Raw genomic sequence first — 13,472 nt, forward strand, 5'->3', positions numbered from 1 at the left:
TCTGAATACAAAATTCATTTATGTTTCGTATGCATCTTGTACTCACAGCCTGAAAATAAATTTCCTCCAGTGCAACTTCCACTGGAGTCATGTTGGGAGACCTAGAGTTTCCTAGAGATAACATATTAATTTAATCTGCGAATGATCAAATCCACATAAATCCACAGAAATAAATAAATAACTTTATTTGTAGACCACCCTATCTCCCTAGGAGCGCCCAGTGGTGCAGTGGATTAAACCCTTGTGCCGGCAAGACTGAAGACCGACAGGTCGCAGGTTTGAATCTGGGGAGGGTGCGAATGAGCTCCCTCTGTCAGCTCCAGCTCTTCATTCGGGGACATGAGAGAAACCTCCCACAAGGATGATAAAACATTGAAACATCTGGGTGTCCCCTGGGCAACATCCTTGCAGACAGCCAATTCTCTCACATCATAAGTGACTTGCAGTTTCTCAAGTAGCTCCTGACACACACACACACACAAAAAACCCTTATCTCCCTGAAAGGACTCAGGGGCGGTTTCCAGCATATATGGCAAACATTTAATGCCAATGATAAGACATATAAACAAATTACATCAAAACAGAAAATATCAAACAATATAAAACACCCTAACTTTAAACTTAATAACAGACTAAAATTAACCAAAAATAACCCAAACAGCTATAATCACATAGTATAAATTTATCACAGGATAAAACATCTAAAACTTGGATCTGTTGGGCTGACTATTTCTAAGCTCTGCCCTGAACAATTTTGCAATGTCAATTAATCTTCATAATGAAAAGTATTTACAAAAGAATTACTGGTAAGTATATGGTGCAAAAATGGAATAAAGATACCTGTGTTTTGAGAGAGAGAAATTAATGTTCCCTGCCTATTGGTTTTTCAGTTCCAGTAGAGAAAAGCAATGGCTGCTGAGCAATCTCTTTACGCACGCATTTTAATTCTGAGTCAGGATTCCCTGAAACTCCAGAATTTTGCAAGACCCAGAGGCCACTTTAAGAGAGTTGTCTTGTGGTGGATTTTGTCATGCGATGAAGAGCAAACATCAGTTAAAACCACCACGGAAATGCATAAATAAAGCATGCAGGCTCAGTGCAGTTTCTGGCCATTACTGACCCAATAGCCTCCCTGCTCTCAAGTAGTCCCTTGCCCACGCTGCCCTCCTACTATGATAACCACTGCAGCTTTTGCAATCCTTTAGATTTCCCATAAAGGGAAGCCTCACTTCAAAATCCCCTTGGAGGACAGGCAAACCCTGGTGTGGTTTGGATGTTGATATTCACCGTCTGTGTATGTGTGCCTTCAAGTTGCCTGTCGACTTATGGCCACCCTGTCATGCCAGATATTAAACTCTTCCCATATTTAACTTTTAAAATCCTTTCAGTGAATCATATATAGGTCATTGTCTCCTCATCACTCTGCCTGAAGCCATATAATTTGGTGGCGATCCGGGAGTGGGAAGGGCTTCTTTAAAATTTTCCTCTAGTTTCTGCTTTTCTGTTCCAAATTTTCTCAACCCCACTTTCCCAACCCCACTTTCCCACCCACACATTTCTCTCTGGTTTTGCAAGGCCGTCATACCTTTCAGTTAATTCTGTTCTTTTTCTTGGCTTTAAATATATCATCAGCACTAGTCATTGTCCTCCCCTTCCAGAAAAAAGAAAATCCCCATCCCCTGCTGCATGTCGTTTTCCATTTTATAAGAAACAAATGGGAAACCACGTTGAGGTAGGCAGTCCTAGCTCTGTTAGTTTTTAATAAATAAATAAATAAATAAATAATAACTTTATTTTTACCCCACCACCATCTCACCAAGGGGACTCGGGGCAGCTAACATGAGGCCAAGCCCAACTATTACAACAAGGCAAAAGAGTACAAACATACAATAATACATCAAATATAATAAAATATACCAAAAGAAAATAATACAAGATAAACACAGGATATAAAATAAAATAAAATAAATTGAGCAGAGTGGGAAGGGCCAATTGCAAAGGATAGAATTTTAAAAATCCCTGGGTGAGATGGATGAGTAAGGTAGTGTATCTAGTGGGAGGTTCAGATGGGACAGACAGTGGGGTTTAATTTCACTAAAGGGTGAGATAAAGTGCATTGAAGGGCATTTTGTACTGAGCTGGTCAAGATATGGGGATTTCTTGTTCATTCCTCAAACGCACACTGGAACAGCCAGGTTTTTAGACTCTTCCTGAAGGCTGCCAAGGTGGGTGCCTGCCTAATCTCTCTGGGTAGCGAGTTCTAGAGTTGAGGGGCCACCACAGAAAAGACCCTCTCCCTCATCCCCACAAGTCGCGCTTGTGGGGATTGTAATTTTTAAAAAATAGATATTAAAATTTATTTATTATTTACAGTATTTATATTCTGCCCTTCTCACTCTGAAAGGGACTCAGAACAGATCACAGAACATACATATGTGACAAATCTTCAGTGGGTTGTTGTAGGTTTTTTCAGGCTATATGGCCATGGTCTAGAGGCATTCTCTCCTGATGTTTCGCCTGCAACTATGGCAAGCATCCTCAGAGGTAGTGAGGTCAGTACTGTTTTGTAAACAATCTTCATTGCCATTTTGTAAACAACTAGACATACAATTATACATAGATAAGAGGTGTGTGTGTATATGCGCGCACACACACACACTGTATATAGGCTTCTCCCATCTTTCAGCGTTGTGCTCAATTCTGGCCACGGGGGGTGCTGTTGCTCCATCTCCCTGCCAAAGAACTAGTTAGTAACTTCCTCCTATTGAATTGAATCGCTGCATTCCTTCTGGGTGCCTCAGAAAACCTCCCCCACTTTTTGGAAGCGGAACCGATTTAATTAATTACATTTTTGCTTTCGAACTGCTAAGTGGGCAGAACCTGGGCTAAAGGCCAGGAGCTCTCCCTGACCCAGCTTCAAACTGGCAGCCTTTCAACTGACAAGATTGACTACAGCTGGTGTTTAACCTGCTGTGCAAAAGCCAGCTCTTTTAAAAGAGCTGTTAATGTGTACAAAACTTTATGCAAGATTATTTGAGATCTGGACATTATTTCATGGATTCCTCCAGGTAAAAATGTTGAGGAAAGTGATAGGACAGCTAGGTCTAAAATATGGCTGCTAGATTTTCAGAGAGAAGGCCAAAGCCCACACCGCTCTGACCCCAATGATCACAGACAGTAGCAAACATATCTGACACCAGCACCAGTTCCCAGTAGAACTGATAGTGTTCACTGTAGCATCCTTTCTTCCGCTTTTTGTCAACCTATTTTGAAATCTAGGGGCAGACTGCTGGACGTGTACATCATTACAGATGCTCATCATTTCATTGCTTTGACTGTTAGAATATATATTGTATTTTTCTATAATAAAGTGCTGCTTCACACGTAAATGAGTTTAGTCAACTAGGCAGCAGAAGCAAATTCTGTTTTAGTATCTGCAGTCACAATGGTGCGATTAATTCAGTTTAAAATGTCAAAGCTATATTTTAAAGGTTGACAAGTGGTGGGTTTTTTTTTTTGCTTGCTCTAAAAGAATAGGAATGTGGAAGCAATTTCAGATATACCTTTGTAAAGTCTCTAACAGTGACGCTCCTTTTTATAAAGGTATTTTATGCCTGCCCAGTTCTCTTGTCCTTCTCATCCTCTCTTGGAATTTTTTTGGTCATTTTGACATTGGAAAGGTAATGACAGAAAGTGGAATAAAACATTATTATTATTATTATTATTATTATTATTATTTGATGCATAAGATTAGTACACAGCAAACAAGATCACTATGCTGGCTTTTGTATTTGATCACACATCAGACTGTGTGATGTATCAGTGAATAATGCATGCAGATCCAAGTAGGATGGCCTTTGCAGCTGACAGATGATAATTGTGTCAGTGCCAATTTTTTAAGTGCAGGCCAAGGTCTTTAGGCACTGCACCCAGAGTGCCAATCTCACTGGGATCACCTTTACTGGTTTGTGCCAGAATCATTGCAGCTCAGTCTCATATTGTGTTAGCTTTTCCAGTTGCTTCTCATCAATCCTGCTGTTGTCTGGGATTGCACCATCAACGATCCATACTTGTTGTTGTTGTTGTTGTTGTTATTATTATTATTATTATTATGTTTATTATAAGGAGCTCCCGGTGGTGCAGTGGGTTAAACCCTTGTGCTGGCAGGACTGCTGACCGAAAGATCAGTGGTTCGAATCTGGGAAGCAGGGTGAGCTCCCATCTGTTAGCTCCAGCTTCTCATGTGGTACCATGAGAGAAGCCTTCTCAGCATGGCAAAACATCCGAGCATCTCTTGGGCGATGTCCTTGCAGACGGGCCAATTCTCTCACACCAGAAGCAACTTGCAGTTTCCCAAGTCACTCCTGAAACACACAAAAAATGTTTATCATTATGTTTATTTATGCCCCGCTTTTTCTCTCCAGAAAGGAGACTCTTATTTATTTATTTATTTATTTATTTATATTTACTATATTTTTTTTCCTTCATCAAAAAATATTTACTGTCAATCTCTAGATCAGGCATCCTCAAACTATTTAAGCCTTCAACTCTCAGAATTCCCAACAATTGAACAAGCTCCCAGAAGCCCTAGCCAGCTTATTCAATGGTCATGATTTCGGGGAGTTGGAAGTCTTTTTTTTTAATTTTTTTTTAAATAATTTTTTATTGTAGCTTTAACATATTCGGTATTTAAACATTCTTATACTTATCACTTTCCATTAACAATTGTACAGAACATGTATGTCTTGATACCTATAATATTTCATTCTTCTGCTTTATTACATCCAGTCACCTAGTGCTAACCCTTCACCCCCGACCAGCCAATACAATACTTATTTCCAAAAATCAGTTGTTTCTATTACAGGTTTGGTCCCCTTACCTTCTATATATACATATTCTATCAATTTCCCCCAAATCTTCCCAAAATCATCTTTTTTTGATAGTCCTCTTTTAACCTTAATATTTCCTGTCAGTTTATCGTTTATTGCGATGTCCCAAATCTCCCTATACCACTCTTCCAATTGGCACTCCCCTCCTTCTTTCCATTTTTTAGCTATTAATAATCTTGCTGCTGTTACCAGATTGGCAATTAATTCTTTTAGTTCTTTTGGTATTTTAACATTGTCAATAAATGACAGCAGTGCTATCTCCGGTGTTCCTGTTATCTCTATTTGGGTGATTCTTCTTATTTCTTGAAATACATTTTCCCAAAATTTTTGAACATATTTGCAAGACCACCACATGTGTATATATGTGCCAGTTTCTTGACAGCCCCTCCAGCACTGCTTAGAATGTTTCTTGTCAATTTGATTTAATCTGATTGGTGTGAGGTACCACCTCCACACCACTTTATAATAGTTCTCTTTTATTCTTATTGACATATTTTTTAAAATATGCATATTCCACATTCCTTTCCAGTTTTGTGGGTCTATTACTTTATTACAGTCTAACTCCCACATTCTTTTAAGATGGTCCTCCTCCTGGACTCCTTCCAGCAGCATTTTGTAGATATCACTTGTTATACCTTTTGTTCTTTCTTTTCCTTCCTTACTTCCCCTTTGGTTAATCATTTCTTCAAATTTGGTAAGTTCTCTCTCTCCTTTATATTTCTTTCTTATTTCCCTTAACTATCTTTCAAGTTGTAGAACTTTGTACCATCCAATGTTCCCTCCTAATAACTGGACCTTTATCTCATCTATATTTTTCATCTTTGATTCCCAATCTTTTAATTTCGTTATTCCTTTTTCCTTAAATTCACTTTCCAACTCCTTTTTGAGATTTATGGGGAAATTATTTGTAATCAACACCGGTGTTAATGGGGATATCGATGGTATTAATTTTTCTTCATATTTAAACCATATTCCCAGTATGTTTTTTAGAAAAGGGTTGTCTATTTTGTTATACCATTCCTTGTCTAGATTCCTAGTCTTCCCTATAAAGAAAATATATTCTAGTTTCATATCTATATCTTCACTCTCTTCTTCTAACCATTCTAAATCCTTTTGACCCATAATCCCTTCAACAATATACCTTAACTGGTTTGCTATATAGTATAGTTTTAAGTTTGGTATCCCCAGACCTCCCTTCTTTTGTAGTTTATACCATTTTGCTTTGTTAATTCTAACTCTTTTGTTCTCGTTGCAGAAGGTGTTTATCATATTCTGCCACTTTGTAATTTCTCCGGCTGAGATTTTAATAGGTAGCATCCTAAACAAAAAGTTTATTTTAGGTAAAATTTTCATCTTTATTAGAGCTATATTTACTATATTTATACCCCACCCTTCTCACCCCAAGGGGGACTCAAAATAGCTTATATTAAAAGCATTTCAATACAATTTAAGATCCACAAATATACAAACAATAAAACAGAATGAAATATCAATGGTATTACAACATTCACATTTAAAGTCCATAAAAAAATTCAAAACATATTCAAAGCTAAAGCCAAAGCACCCCTTAAAATAATGACAACAGCAACTTTATTATTTTATCCCACCACCATCTCCCTGAAGGGATTCAGGGTGGGCTACACAAGGCACAAGGTGCCTAAAACAAGACATGACATAAAACACAATATAAAATACAATTGAATAAAACATATAAACATGTAGCAACAACATAAAACTCAGACTAAAACAGCATACATCTATCAGTGGCGATAGCTAATGTAAACATGGCCAGACAGTAAAAAATAGGTCAGGGAATGGGAAAAGTACAGAGCTGTAACCATGCTCTTTAAAACCTTATTCTTTAAAATCCTGCCTGAATAAAAAAAGTTTTAGCCTGCCATACTTTTTGGTTGCTGCAGCATCTTCAGCAAACAATGCAAACAATGCAATGAAGCTTGAGCTGAGAAAGATTTTTACTCTGGTTGAACCTACTGGAGCTGTGTGTGCTCCTCTACTCCAGGCAAAGGATACGGCAGCTGACTCCAGAATACTTTGCTGAACAGCAAATAGAGAAAAGGAGACAGAAGATAAGCCTATCTTATTAGCTGAACCATCATGTAAAAAAAAAGAAAGAAAAAGAAATCTATCACCTTGGCCCCCAAAATAAGGATCATATTAAAAGCTAATGAAATAAAAAAAGAATGAATTGATTTTTTTTAAAAAGTGATCACTTTTAAGTGATCTGTAGTATGTGTGGCATGTTTTTAATTGCTTTATGCAAGGTTTATCTGACCTATCACATGTGTAGCTTTTTTAGTTTTGTTCAAAACATTAGCTGAAATGTGTTGAACTGTTACTTTTTGTGGGGAGGGAAAGAAGAGGAACGTGTCCCTGTTCGTTCCATGTTATTTCTGCCTCTGATAGTAAAGTTTCTGTTAAAGTAATGCACAGGAATACATCTGCTTTATTGAATGAAATATATCAGTTTAATTATGATGGGTGGGGAGAAGATAAATGATGTCAGCATGCTCTGTGACTGAATTTCTGTGCAGAATTATCCGCTGTCACATCCTTCCACTTCACACTCCCAAGACCATTGAATCCTAATATGATGGCGCACAATAGAAAGCCAGAGGAAGGACTGGAGATGTCCCCTAAATTTGTTTCAATTGCTGAATCGATTAAGATGCCTTTAAGTTGTTTGCTTTTCTCTCTCTATTGCTTTAATTTCTTGCATTGTTCTAAATGGTTTTCAGTTGATTTTACCGGAATGCTGCCCTGAAATATTATGATCTCAGACAGCATGCAAATATGTAAATAAGTGTAAAAATGTGACGTGATGTGGGATGTATGCCCTGACTCTTGCTGTGCCTTTCAGGGGACCCGCGTGTGGCTCCAGGAGCAGAACCAGTTGCAACCTTGCACAGTTGGCTGTTTGGCAGATGGATCGGTACTCTTCACGTCAGAATATGGTGAGGTAAGTGAGATAGGAGATTTCCATAACTCACTGGTAAAAGCATTATGGGATAGTTTCTTGTATGTCTGCGCTAAATATAACCCCGCCATTGCCAAGGACCCATCTGTAACATGCAACACTTCAGATTGGTGAGTATCACACATTACAAATCTGGAGCCTGTTCTATGGCCGGGCAGTCATTTCTTTCTCAAGGCCTTGCCCTCCTTTAAGACTTGCAAATTGGTTTTCTAGGGTTAATGTAGTCCTCTTTGTCATTGTGACAAAGCTGCAAAGCAGGTAAATGCTAAAGAAAAGCAGGTGCAACTGAAATAGTCTGGGGCATTGAAAGTAGCAGTAGGCAAGCAATTCACACTTTTCTGAAGCTGCCGAAGACTAAAATTGGTGATATTCCCTGTAGTAATGTTATGCATCTGCGCATTTCTTCTTTCTTTCCCCCACATTTTGTTCCATGAGGGAGGGAGGTATGTATCCTTGTTGGAAAAGTGCTTGAATGTGTTAGCAGAAGGACAATATCTTTTTGTTGAGATCCATTGTCTTCTAACATGCACCAGTCACCATGACAGAATCTCAGTTGTTTAAAAACCTCTGAGGATTCCTGCCATAGATGCAGGCAAAACGTCAGGAGAGAATGCATCTAGAACATGACCATACAGCCCAGAAAACCTACAACAACCCATTGATTCCAGCCATGAAAGTCTTCGACAATACAATGATGATGATGGTATGATGAAAATGCATGACTAAAATATAGTTGTGAGAGCTTCACAGGGGAACTGAAGGTTGTCTTGATATCTAAGCCAAATAGCCATGCTGAGAAAATATAGAAGGGAATCCTTAAATAGTGTTTAGTTTTAAGTAGAAATATAAATCCATGTTCTCATCTGTGTTAACAAAATAGAGTTGAAGAGGGCAACATGGCAGAACAGAGAGAGGTTGCCCTGCCCAGAATAGAATAGTCAAATAGGAAAAAACAGATAGGTGTCCCATGATAGCTAGCTAGTCTCAATGAAGCAGAAGAGACCAGCCAGGAATGATAGCCCCTCCGGTTTGCCAATTTGGCTTTCCTCCATGCTCCTTTTTTCCCCTCCAGGTATTCAACTACTCATGGGCCTCTCTGCCCAGAGAGAGTATTCTGCCAATGCACCAGTCGAGCGTCAAAGGCGTGGAGGACATGTCCACACTGGGTGACCTGCACGAGGCTGCCATTTTGCTCAACCTGTACCAACGCTATCAGCAGGACTACATCTATGTGAGTGAGCAAAGCAGGAAGATGCTGGATTTTGCTGACATGTGTACCAAACTGTTAAAGAGAATAAGCCAATAGAGTCAGGAGGTCAACATGAACAAGGTGTTGCAAAATTACCTGGGAGAGCAAGACGGGGCATGAGACATATTCCCTCCTCTTTCTTACCTGTGCTCAACATCTTCAAAATCTGATATGAAATGTGGATCTTAGACTGTTGCATAGCAACCGTTTCTAAGGCAACTGGAGGATATGCATCTTGTATTCCAGTAAATGATCAATTAAGTGACCCGGTTTCTGGGAAGCATCTTCTCAATTTTGGGCAGCCAAGGAAGTTAGAAAGTCAGTTGTGCATAGTAATCAATCTTACTAGCAAACAACAATACTCTTCTTTTTCTACTCTGTGGATTCAGACTCCCAGTGTTCCTTGAGTAAATATGGCTTTATGGCCCACATTTTACAATTCATTATCTTTTTGAACATCCCTATATACCAGGTGCCCACCATTGTTTCTCCCATTGCTTCCACCTTCTCCTCTTGCTTCTTTCCTTTCTCCTTTGTGCTATAGGAAAATAAATTATATATTATTTAATTTAAAAAAGAATAATTTTTGGTAAAGATTAGTATTTATGTAACACTTTTGTAAGTGTTCAGAACAGTTTGTCTGAGAAGCCCTTTGAGATGTTATGAGATATATGGAGCTGTGGTCACTCTATATTCTTTATTTTGTTGTTTTTCTGTTTTATTAATGCAGGTGTAGGGAACATTTAGTAGAGTAATAAAAAGTTACTTTTTGGTCTATCTCCCAGAATGTCCCAGCCATTGCAGTCTGTGGAAATTGTTCAAAAAAGTAAAATTTCCATGATCTTCTCATCTTCCAGACATTATGGGCTACCAACTGCAAGGGTCCCTTATCACTAGTTATGCTGATTGAGGAGAGCTGTAGGCCAATCCTTCTGGAGAGTCAAATGTTTCCCATCCTGATTTAAGTGACATGTGAAAACGATCTTGGGAATCCATGTGTACAAGTTCAACAAAAAAAGCCAATGGGATTTTGGCCTGCATCAATAGGAGTATAGTGTCTAGATCCAGGGAAGTCATTCTACCCTTCTATTCTGCTTTGGTCAGACCACACCTGGAATCACATTGGATCCAACTCTGGGCACTTCAATTGAAGGGAGATGTTGACAAGCTGGAATGTGTGAGGGGGGAGGAGGCTAAAATGATCAAGGGTCTGGAGAACAAGCCCTATGAGGAGTGGGCATGTTTGGCCTGCAGAAGAGAAGGCTGAAAGGAGACATAATGGCCATGGATAAATATATGAGGGGAAGTCATAGGAAGGAGCAGGCTCGTTTTCTGCTGCCCTGGAGACTACGACATGGAACAATGGCTTCAAACTACAGGAAAGTTCCACCTGAACATGAGGAAAAACTTCCTGACTGTGAGAGCTGTTCAGCAGTGGAACTCTCTGCCCCTGAGTGTGGTGGAGGCTTCTTCTTTGGAAGCTTTTAAACAGAGGCTGGATGGCCATCTTTTGAATGTGATTTTCCTGCTTCTTGTCAAGGGGTTGGACTGGATGGCCCACAAGGTCTCTTCTAACTCTATGATTCTATAATAGCAAGAACATGGAAAGATACATTGTGATTGTGTTACCAATTGCTTCATCTCTTCCAGAAAGTATGTATTATGAGGCAAGGCCTTTGGAAATGCATTATGCAGTGATAATCACATCATGAGCTTTTTGTGGTTCAATGTTGCAAGAAAAACAGTACTTGTTCAGAGTTCCACTTTCTTATAAAGTCATGTTTGGCACTTAGTAATCTTTATGGCAATCCTATACATTGAGTGTTATTAGCCACATATCGCAAGTAGAAGCCTGAGGGAAGATTTGGCAGAAGGATGCAGGAATTCTTAAAAACTCAGAAAACTGCATGAAGATTTCTTGTGAAAGACTATAAGTCCTGACACATTTGAGGATTTAGTTCTTCCCGAGGGGCAAAGGGATTACAGAAAATTAAACTGTTAAGAAAAAACAGTATAATTTACTATAATTCCTTTTCCCTGACAGAAGGGGTTTATTCAGAAATGCAAAAGACTTCCCGTTGCGTACCAGAAAAGGATAGGTGGTAAATCACTGGATGATGTCAGTGGATTAAATAAAAGGCGTAGGGTAGTAGGAGGCCGGGCAGCCAGGAAAGATGCCTTGCGTTGATTCTTGAGTCCTTGGTGGAGATGGGACTTCTCTTCTGCCTCAAGTCCTGTCTTTTGCTGTGGCACTTTCTGCACCTGAGGAAAGATGTTGAGGCCCCAAATCCAGAGAGGAACATTTATTGCACCACTCTAGCAGGCTGCTATTGAGATGTGGCATAAAATAAATAACATGAATCCCATTACTGTTGAAACCTACCTAGCTCTGCTGAAAAATTAATACAAATTCTCTGCCTCTGAAGTCCCTCTAAGAAGATTCTTCCAATACTTGATTCATCTGACTGCTGAAGAAAGCGCTCTTATCCCTATCCAGCATGCTATTAATGGACAGCTTATATAATAATATGCTCATGTACTCAGTGATATCCCGTACTCTAAATAGCCCTTCTCTCTCTGCTTTAATAGCTATTCCTCTCCATATGTTTTTAGAGAGCCATAATGTACCCTCTTAGTTTCCCCTTTTTGGCCGAGCTGCAGAGGCTCGGTGCTTTAACCCTCCTCTTGAGACAGTCTCCTCTTAAAACCATTGATTCCTGTCCTGGGAATGATGGATCCCCCTTCATTAGCTTTTCCTGTGTTTCAAAACTGCCAGGCGCCTTCTTCATCCACATCAGAAGGGCTCTGAGGACCAAGCTGCTTGCAATGTAGAAGATCTGGGATTACGCCCATCCCAAAAGCTGCTTTTTGTCTTAATCAGGACAATATCCCCTTTTCCACCATTGGCTGAGTATAAAAGATCAAACATCTGCCTGCACTCCAGATTCAGCCTCCATGGCTGCACTCCGGGAAGAACAACACAAAGTTTGATATATCTGGTTGTTATTCTATCCCTGTTTTTGTAAATTGTCCTTTATTTACTATTATAATTTTAGAGTTTTTTAATAGTGAAACAAAATATGGCTACCAGTATTTAAAAAACTCTAAAATCATAACAGTAAATAAAGAACAACATTCAGAAACAGGGGAACTCCTGAAAAGAAATGATCAGGGACAACTAATCACCTCTCAACAAAGGATTCCTCCAGGCAGTAAGAAGCCACACCTTGAAAACTGCTAGGCCGTTAAATGCTAATCAAGGTAGCCAATTGAACATTCACACCTACCTCCCAACCTGGACATTCCTCAGATATATAAGCCCAAATTTCCTAGTTCCCAACAGACCTCATAACCTTTGAGGATGCCTGCCATAGATGCAAGCAAAATGTCAGGGGAGAATTCTTCTGGAACATGGCCATAAAGTCTGAAAAAACTTATAACAACCCAGTGATTCTGGCCACAAAAGCCTTCGACAACACATAGAACTCAACACACATCACTTTGCCACATAATTACAGAATCTTTTTTCCTGGTCTATTTCACACCTATTTGTGTCCATCCTTTTTCATATTACAATTTAGAATAAAGAATAAAACTCAGATTAAGATTTTTAAAAATTCACATCGAAATAACATTGAGCTGCTATTTTAGAATGCATTGCCTTCCAAGATGTAAGTATATTTTTCTTTGAAATACATTTTTAAAAGCATTTTATACTTTGTCAAGCTGATAACTCTACAGTGTTTGAAGCAATGCAAACTCTAGTGGATAGCTATGATCTGACCTACTTGTTAGTTTGAAAGATGTTGGCAAGGATAATTCATATAGGAATTTGTAAAGACTGAAGTCCTCATGCATTACTGCTGCAGAGGTAGTCTGGTTTCATGTTCAATAATGTGTGTGCCTGCATCTCCCTTGCTCTCTCTCACTCGTGTGTGTTGTGTCTTAGCAAATCTAATGCTAGTTCATACATTACATTTGCTCTCTGCTCCATGCTTCTTCTGAGCGGCTCTTCTTGTCCAATGTGATTCTGGTCTCCATGAGTTTCCATAGTATTCAGAAACTAGTTTTAGCACCTGTCCGTCTTTGGTGACAATCCAGTCCTCCTTTGTGGTTCTTGCTCCATCTCTTCTTGATTCTGTCTTTGGAGGGCTCGTGGTGCCATTCACAGTATGACCATATGCTGAAGTGTTTCTGCAAAGACATTGGGAATGGAAATGGTCAGAGCTTATGGTTCAGATGACACACAAATAGAAGTGGGAGAGAGGCGGAGTGTTGCCCTCTGCTGGCACACAGTAGTTCTCATGGAAGCATGTCTACAAATATGAATGTTAATGAA

The 13,472-nt window shown here is 39.2% G+C and overlaps 1 protein-coding gene across 2 annotated transcripts in view; it reads left to right on the forward strand.

Annotated features, from left to right (window-relative positions):
• The window catches only part of LOC132773475 (unconventional myosin-X-like), a 119,584-nt gene that overhangs the window by 27,517 nt on the left and 78,595 nt on the right, over positions 1–13,472 (forward strand). For both annotated transcript variants that reach the window (XM_060772723.2, XM_067461000.1), the window contains exons 2-3: positions 7,768–7,866; positions 8,957–9,115. In XM_060772723.2, the coding sequence (XP_060628706.2) occupies positions 7,768–7,866; positions 8,957–9,115 (258 nt within the window). The remainder of the gene's footprint in view (positions 1–7,767; positions 7,867–8,956; positions 9,116–13,472) is intronic.

This window comes from Anolis sagrei, chromosome 1, assembly GCF_037176765.1.
Source record: "Anolis sagrei isolate rAnoSag1 chromosome 1, rAnoSag1.mat, whole genome shotgun sequence".
NCBI classification, from domain to species: domain Eukaryota; kingdom Metazoa; phylum Chordata; class Lepidosauria; order Squamata; family Dactyloidae; genus Anolis; species Anolis sagrei.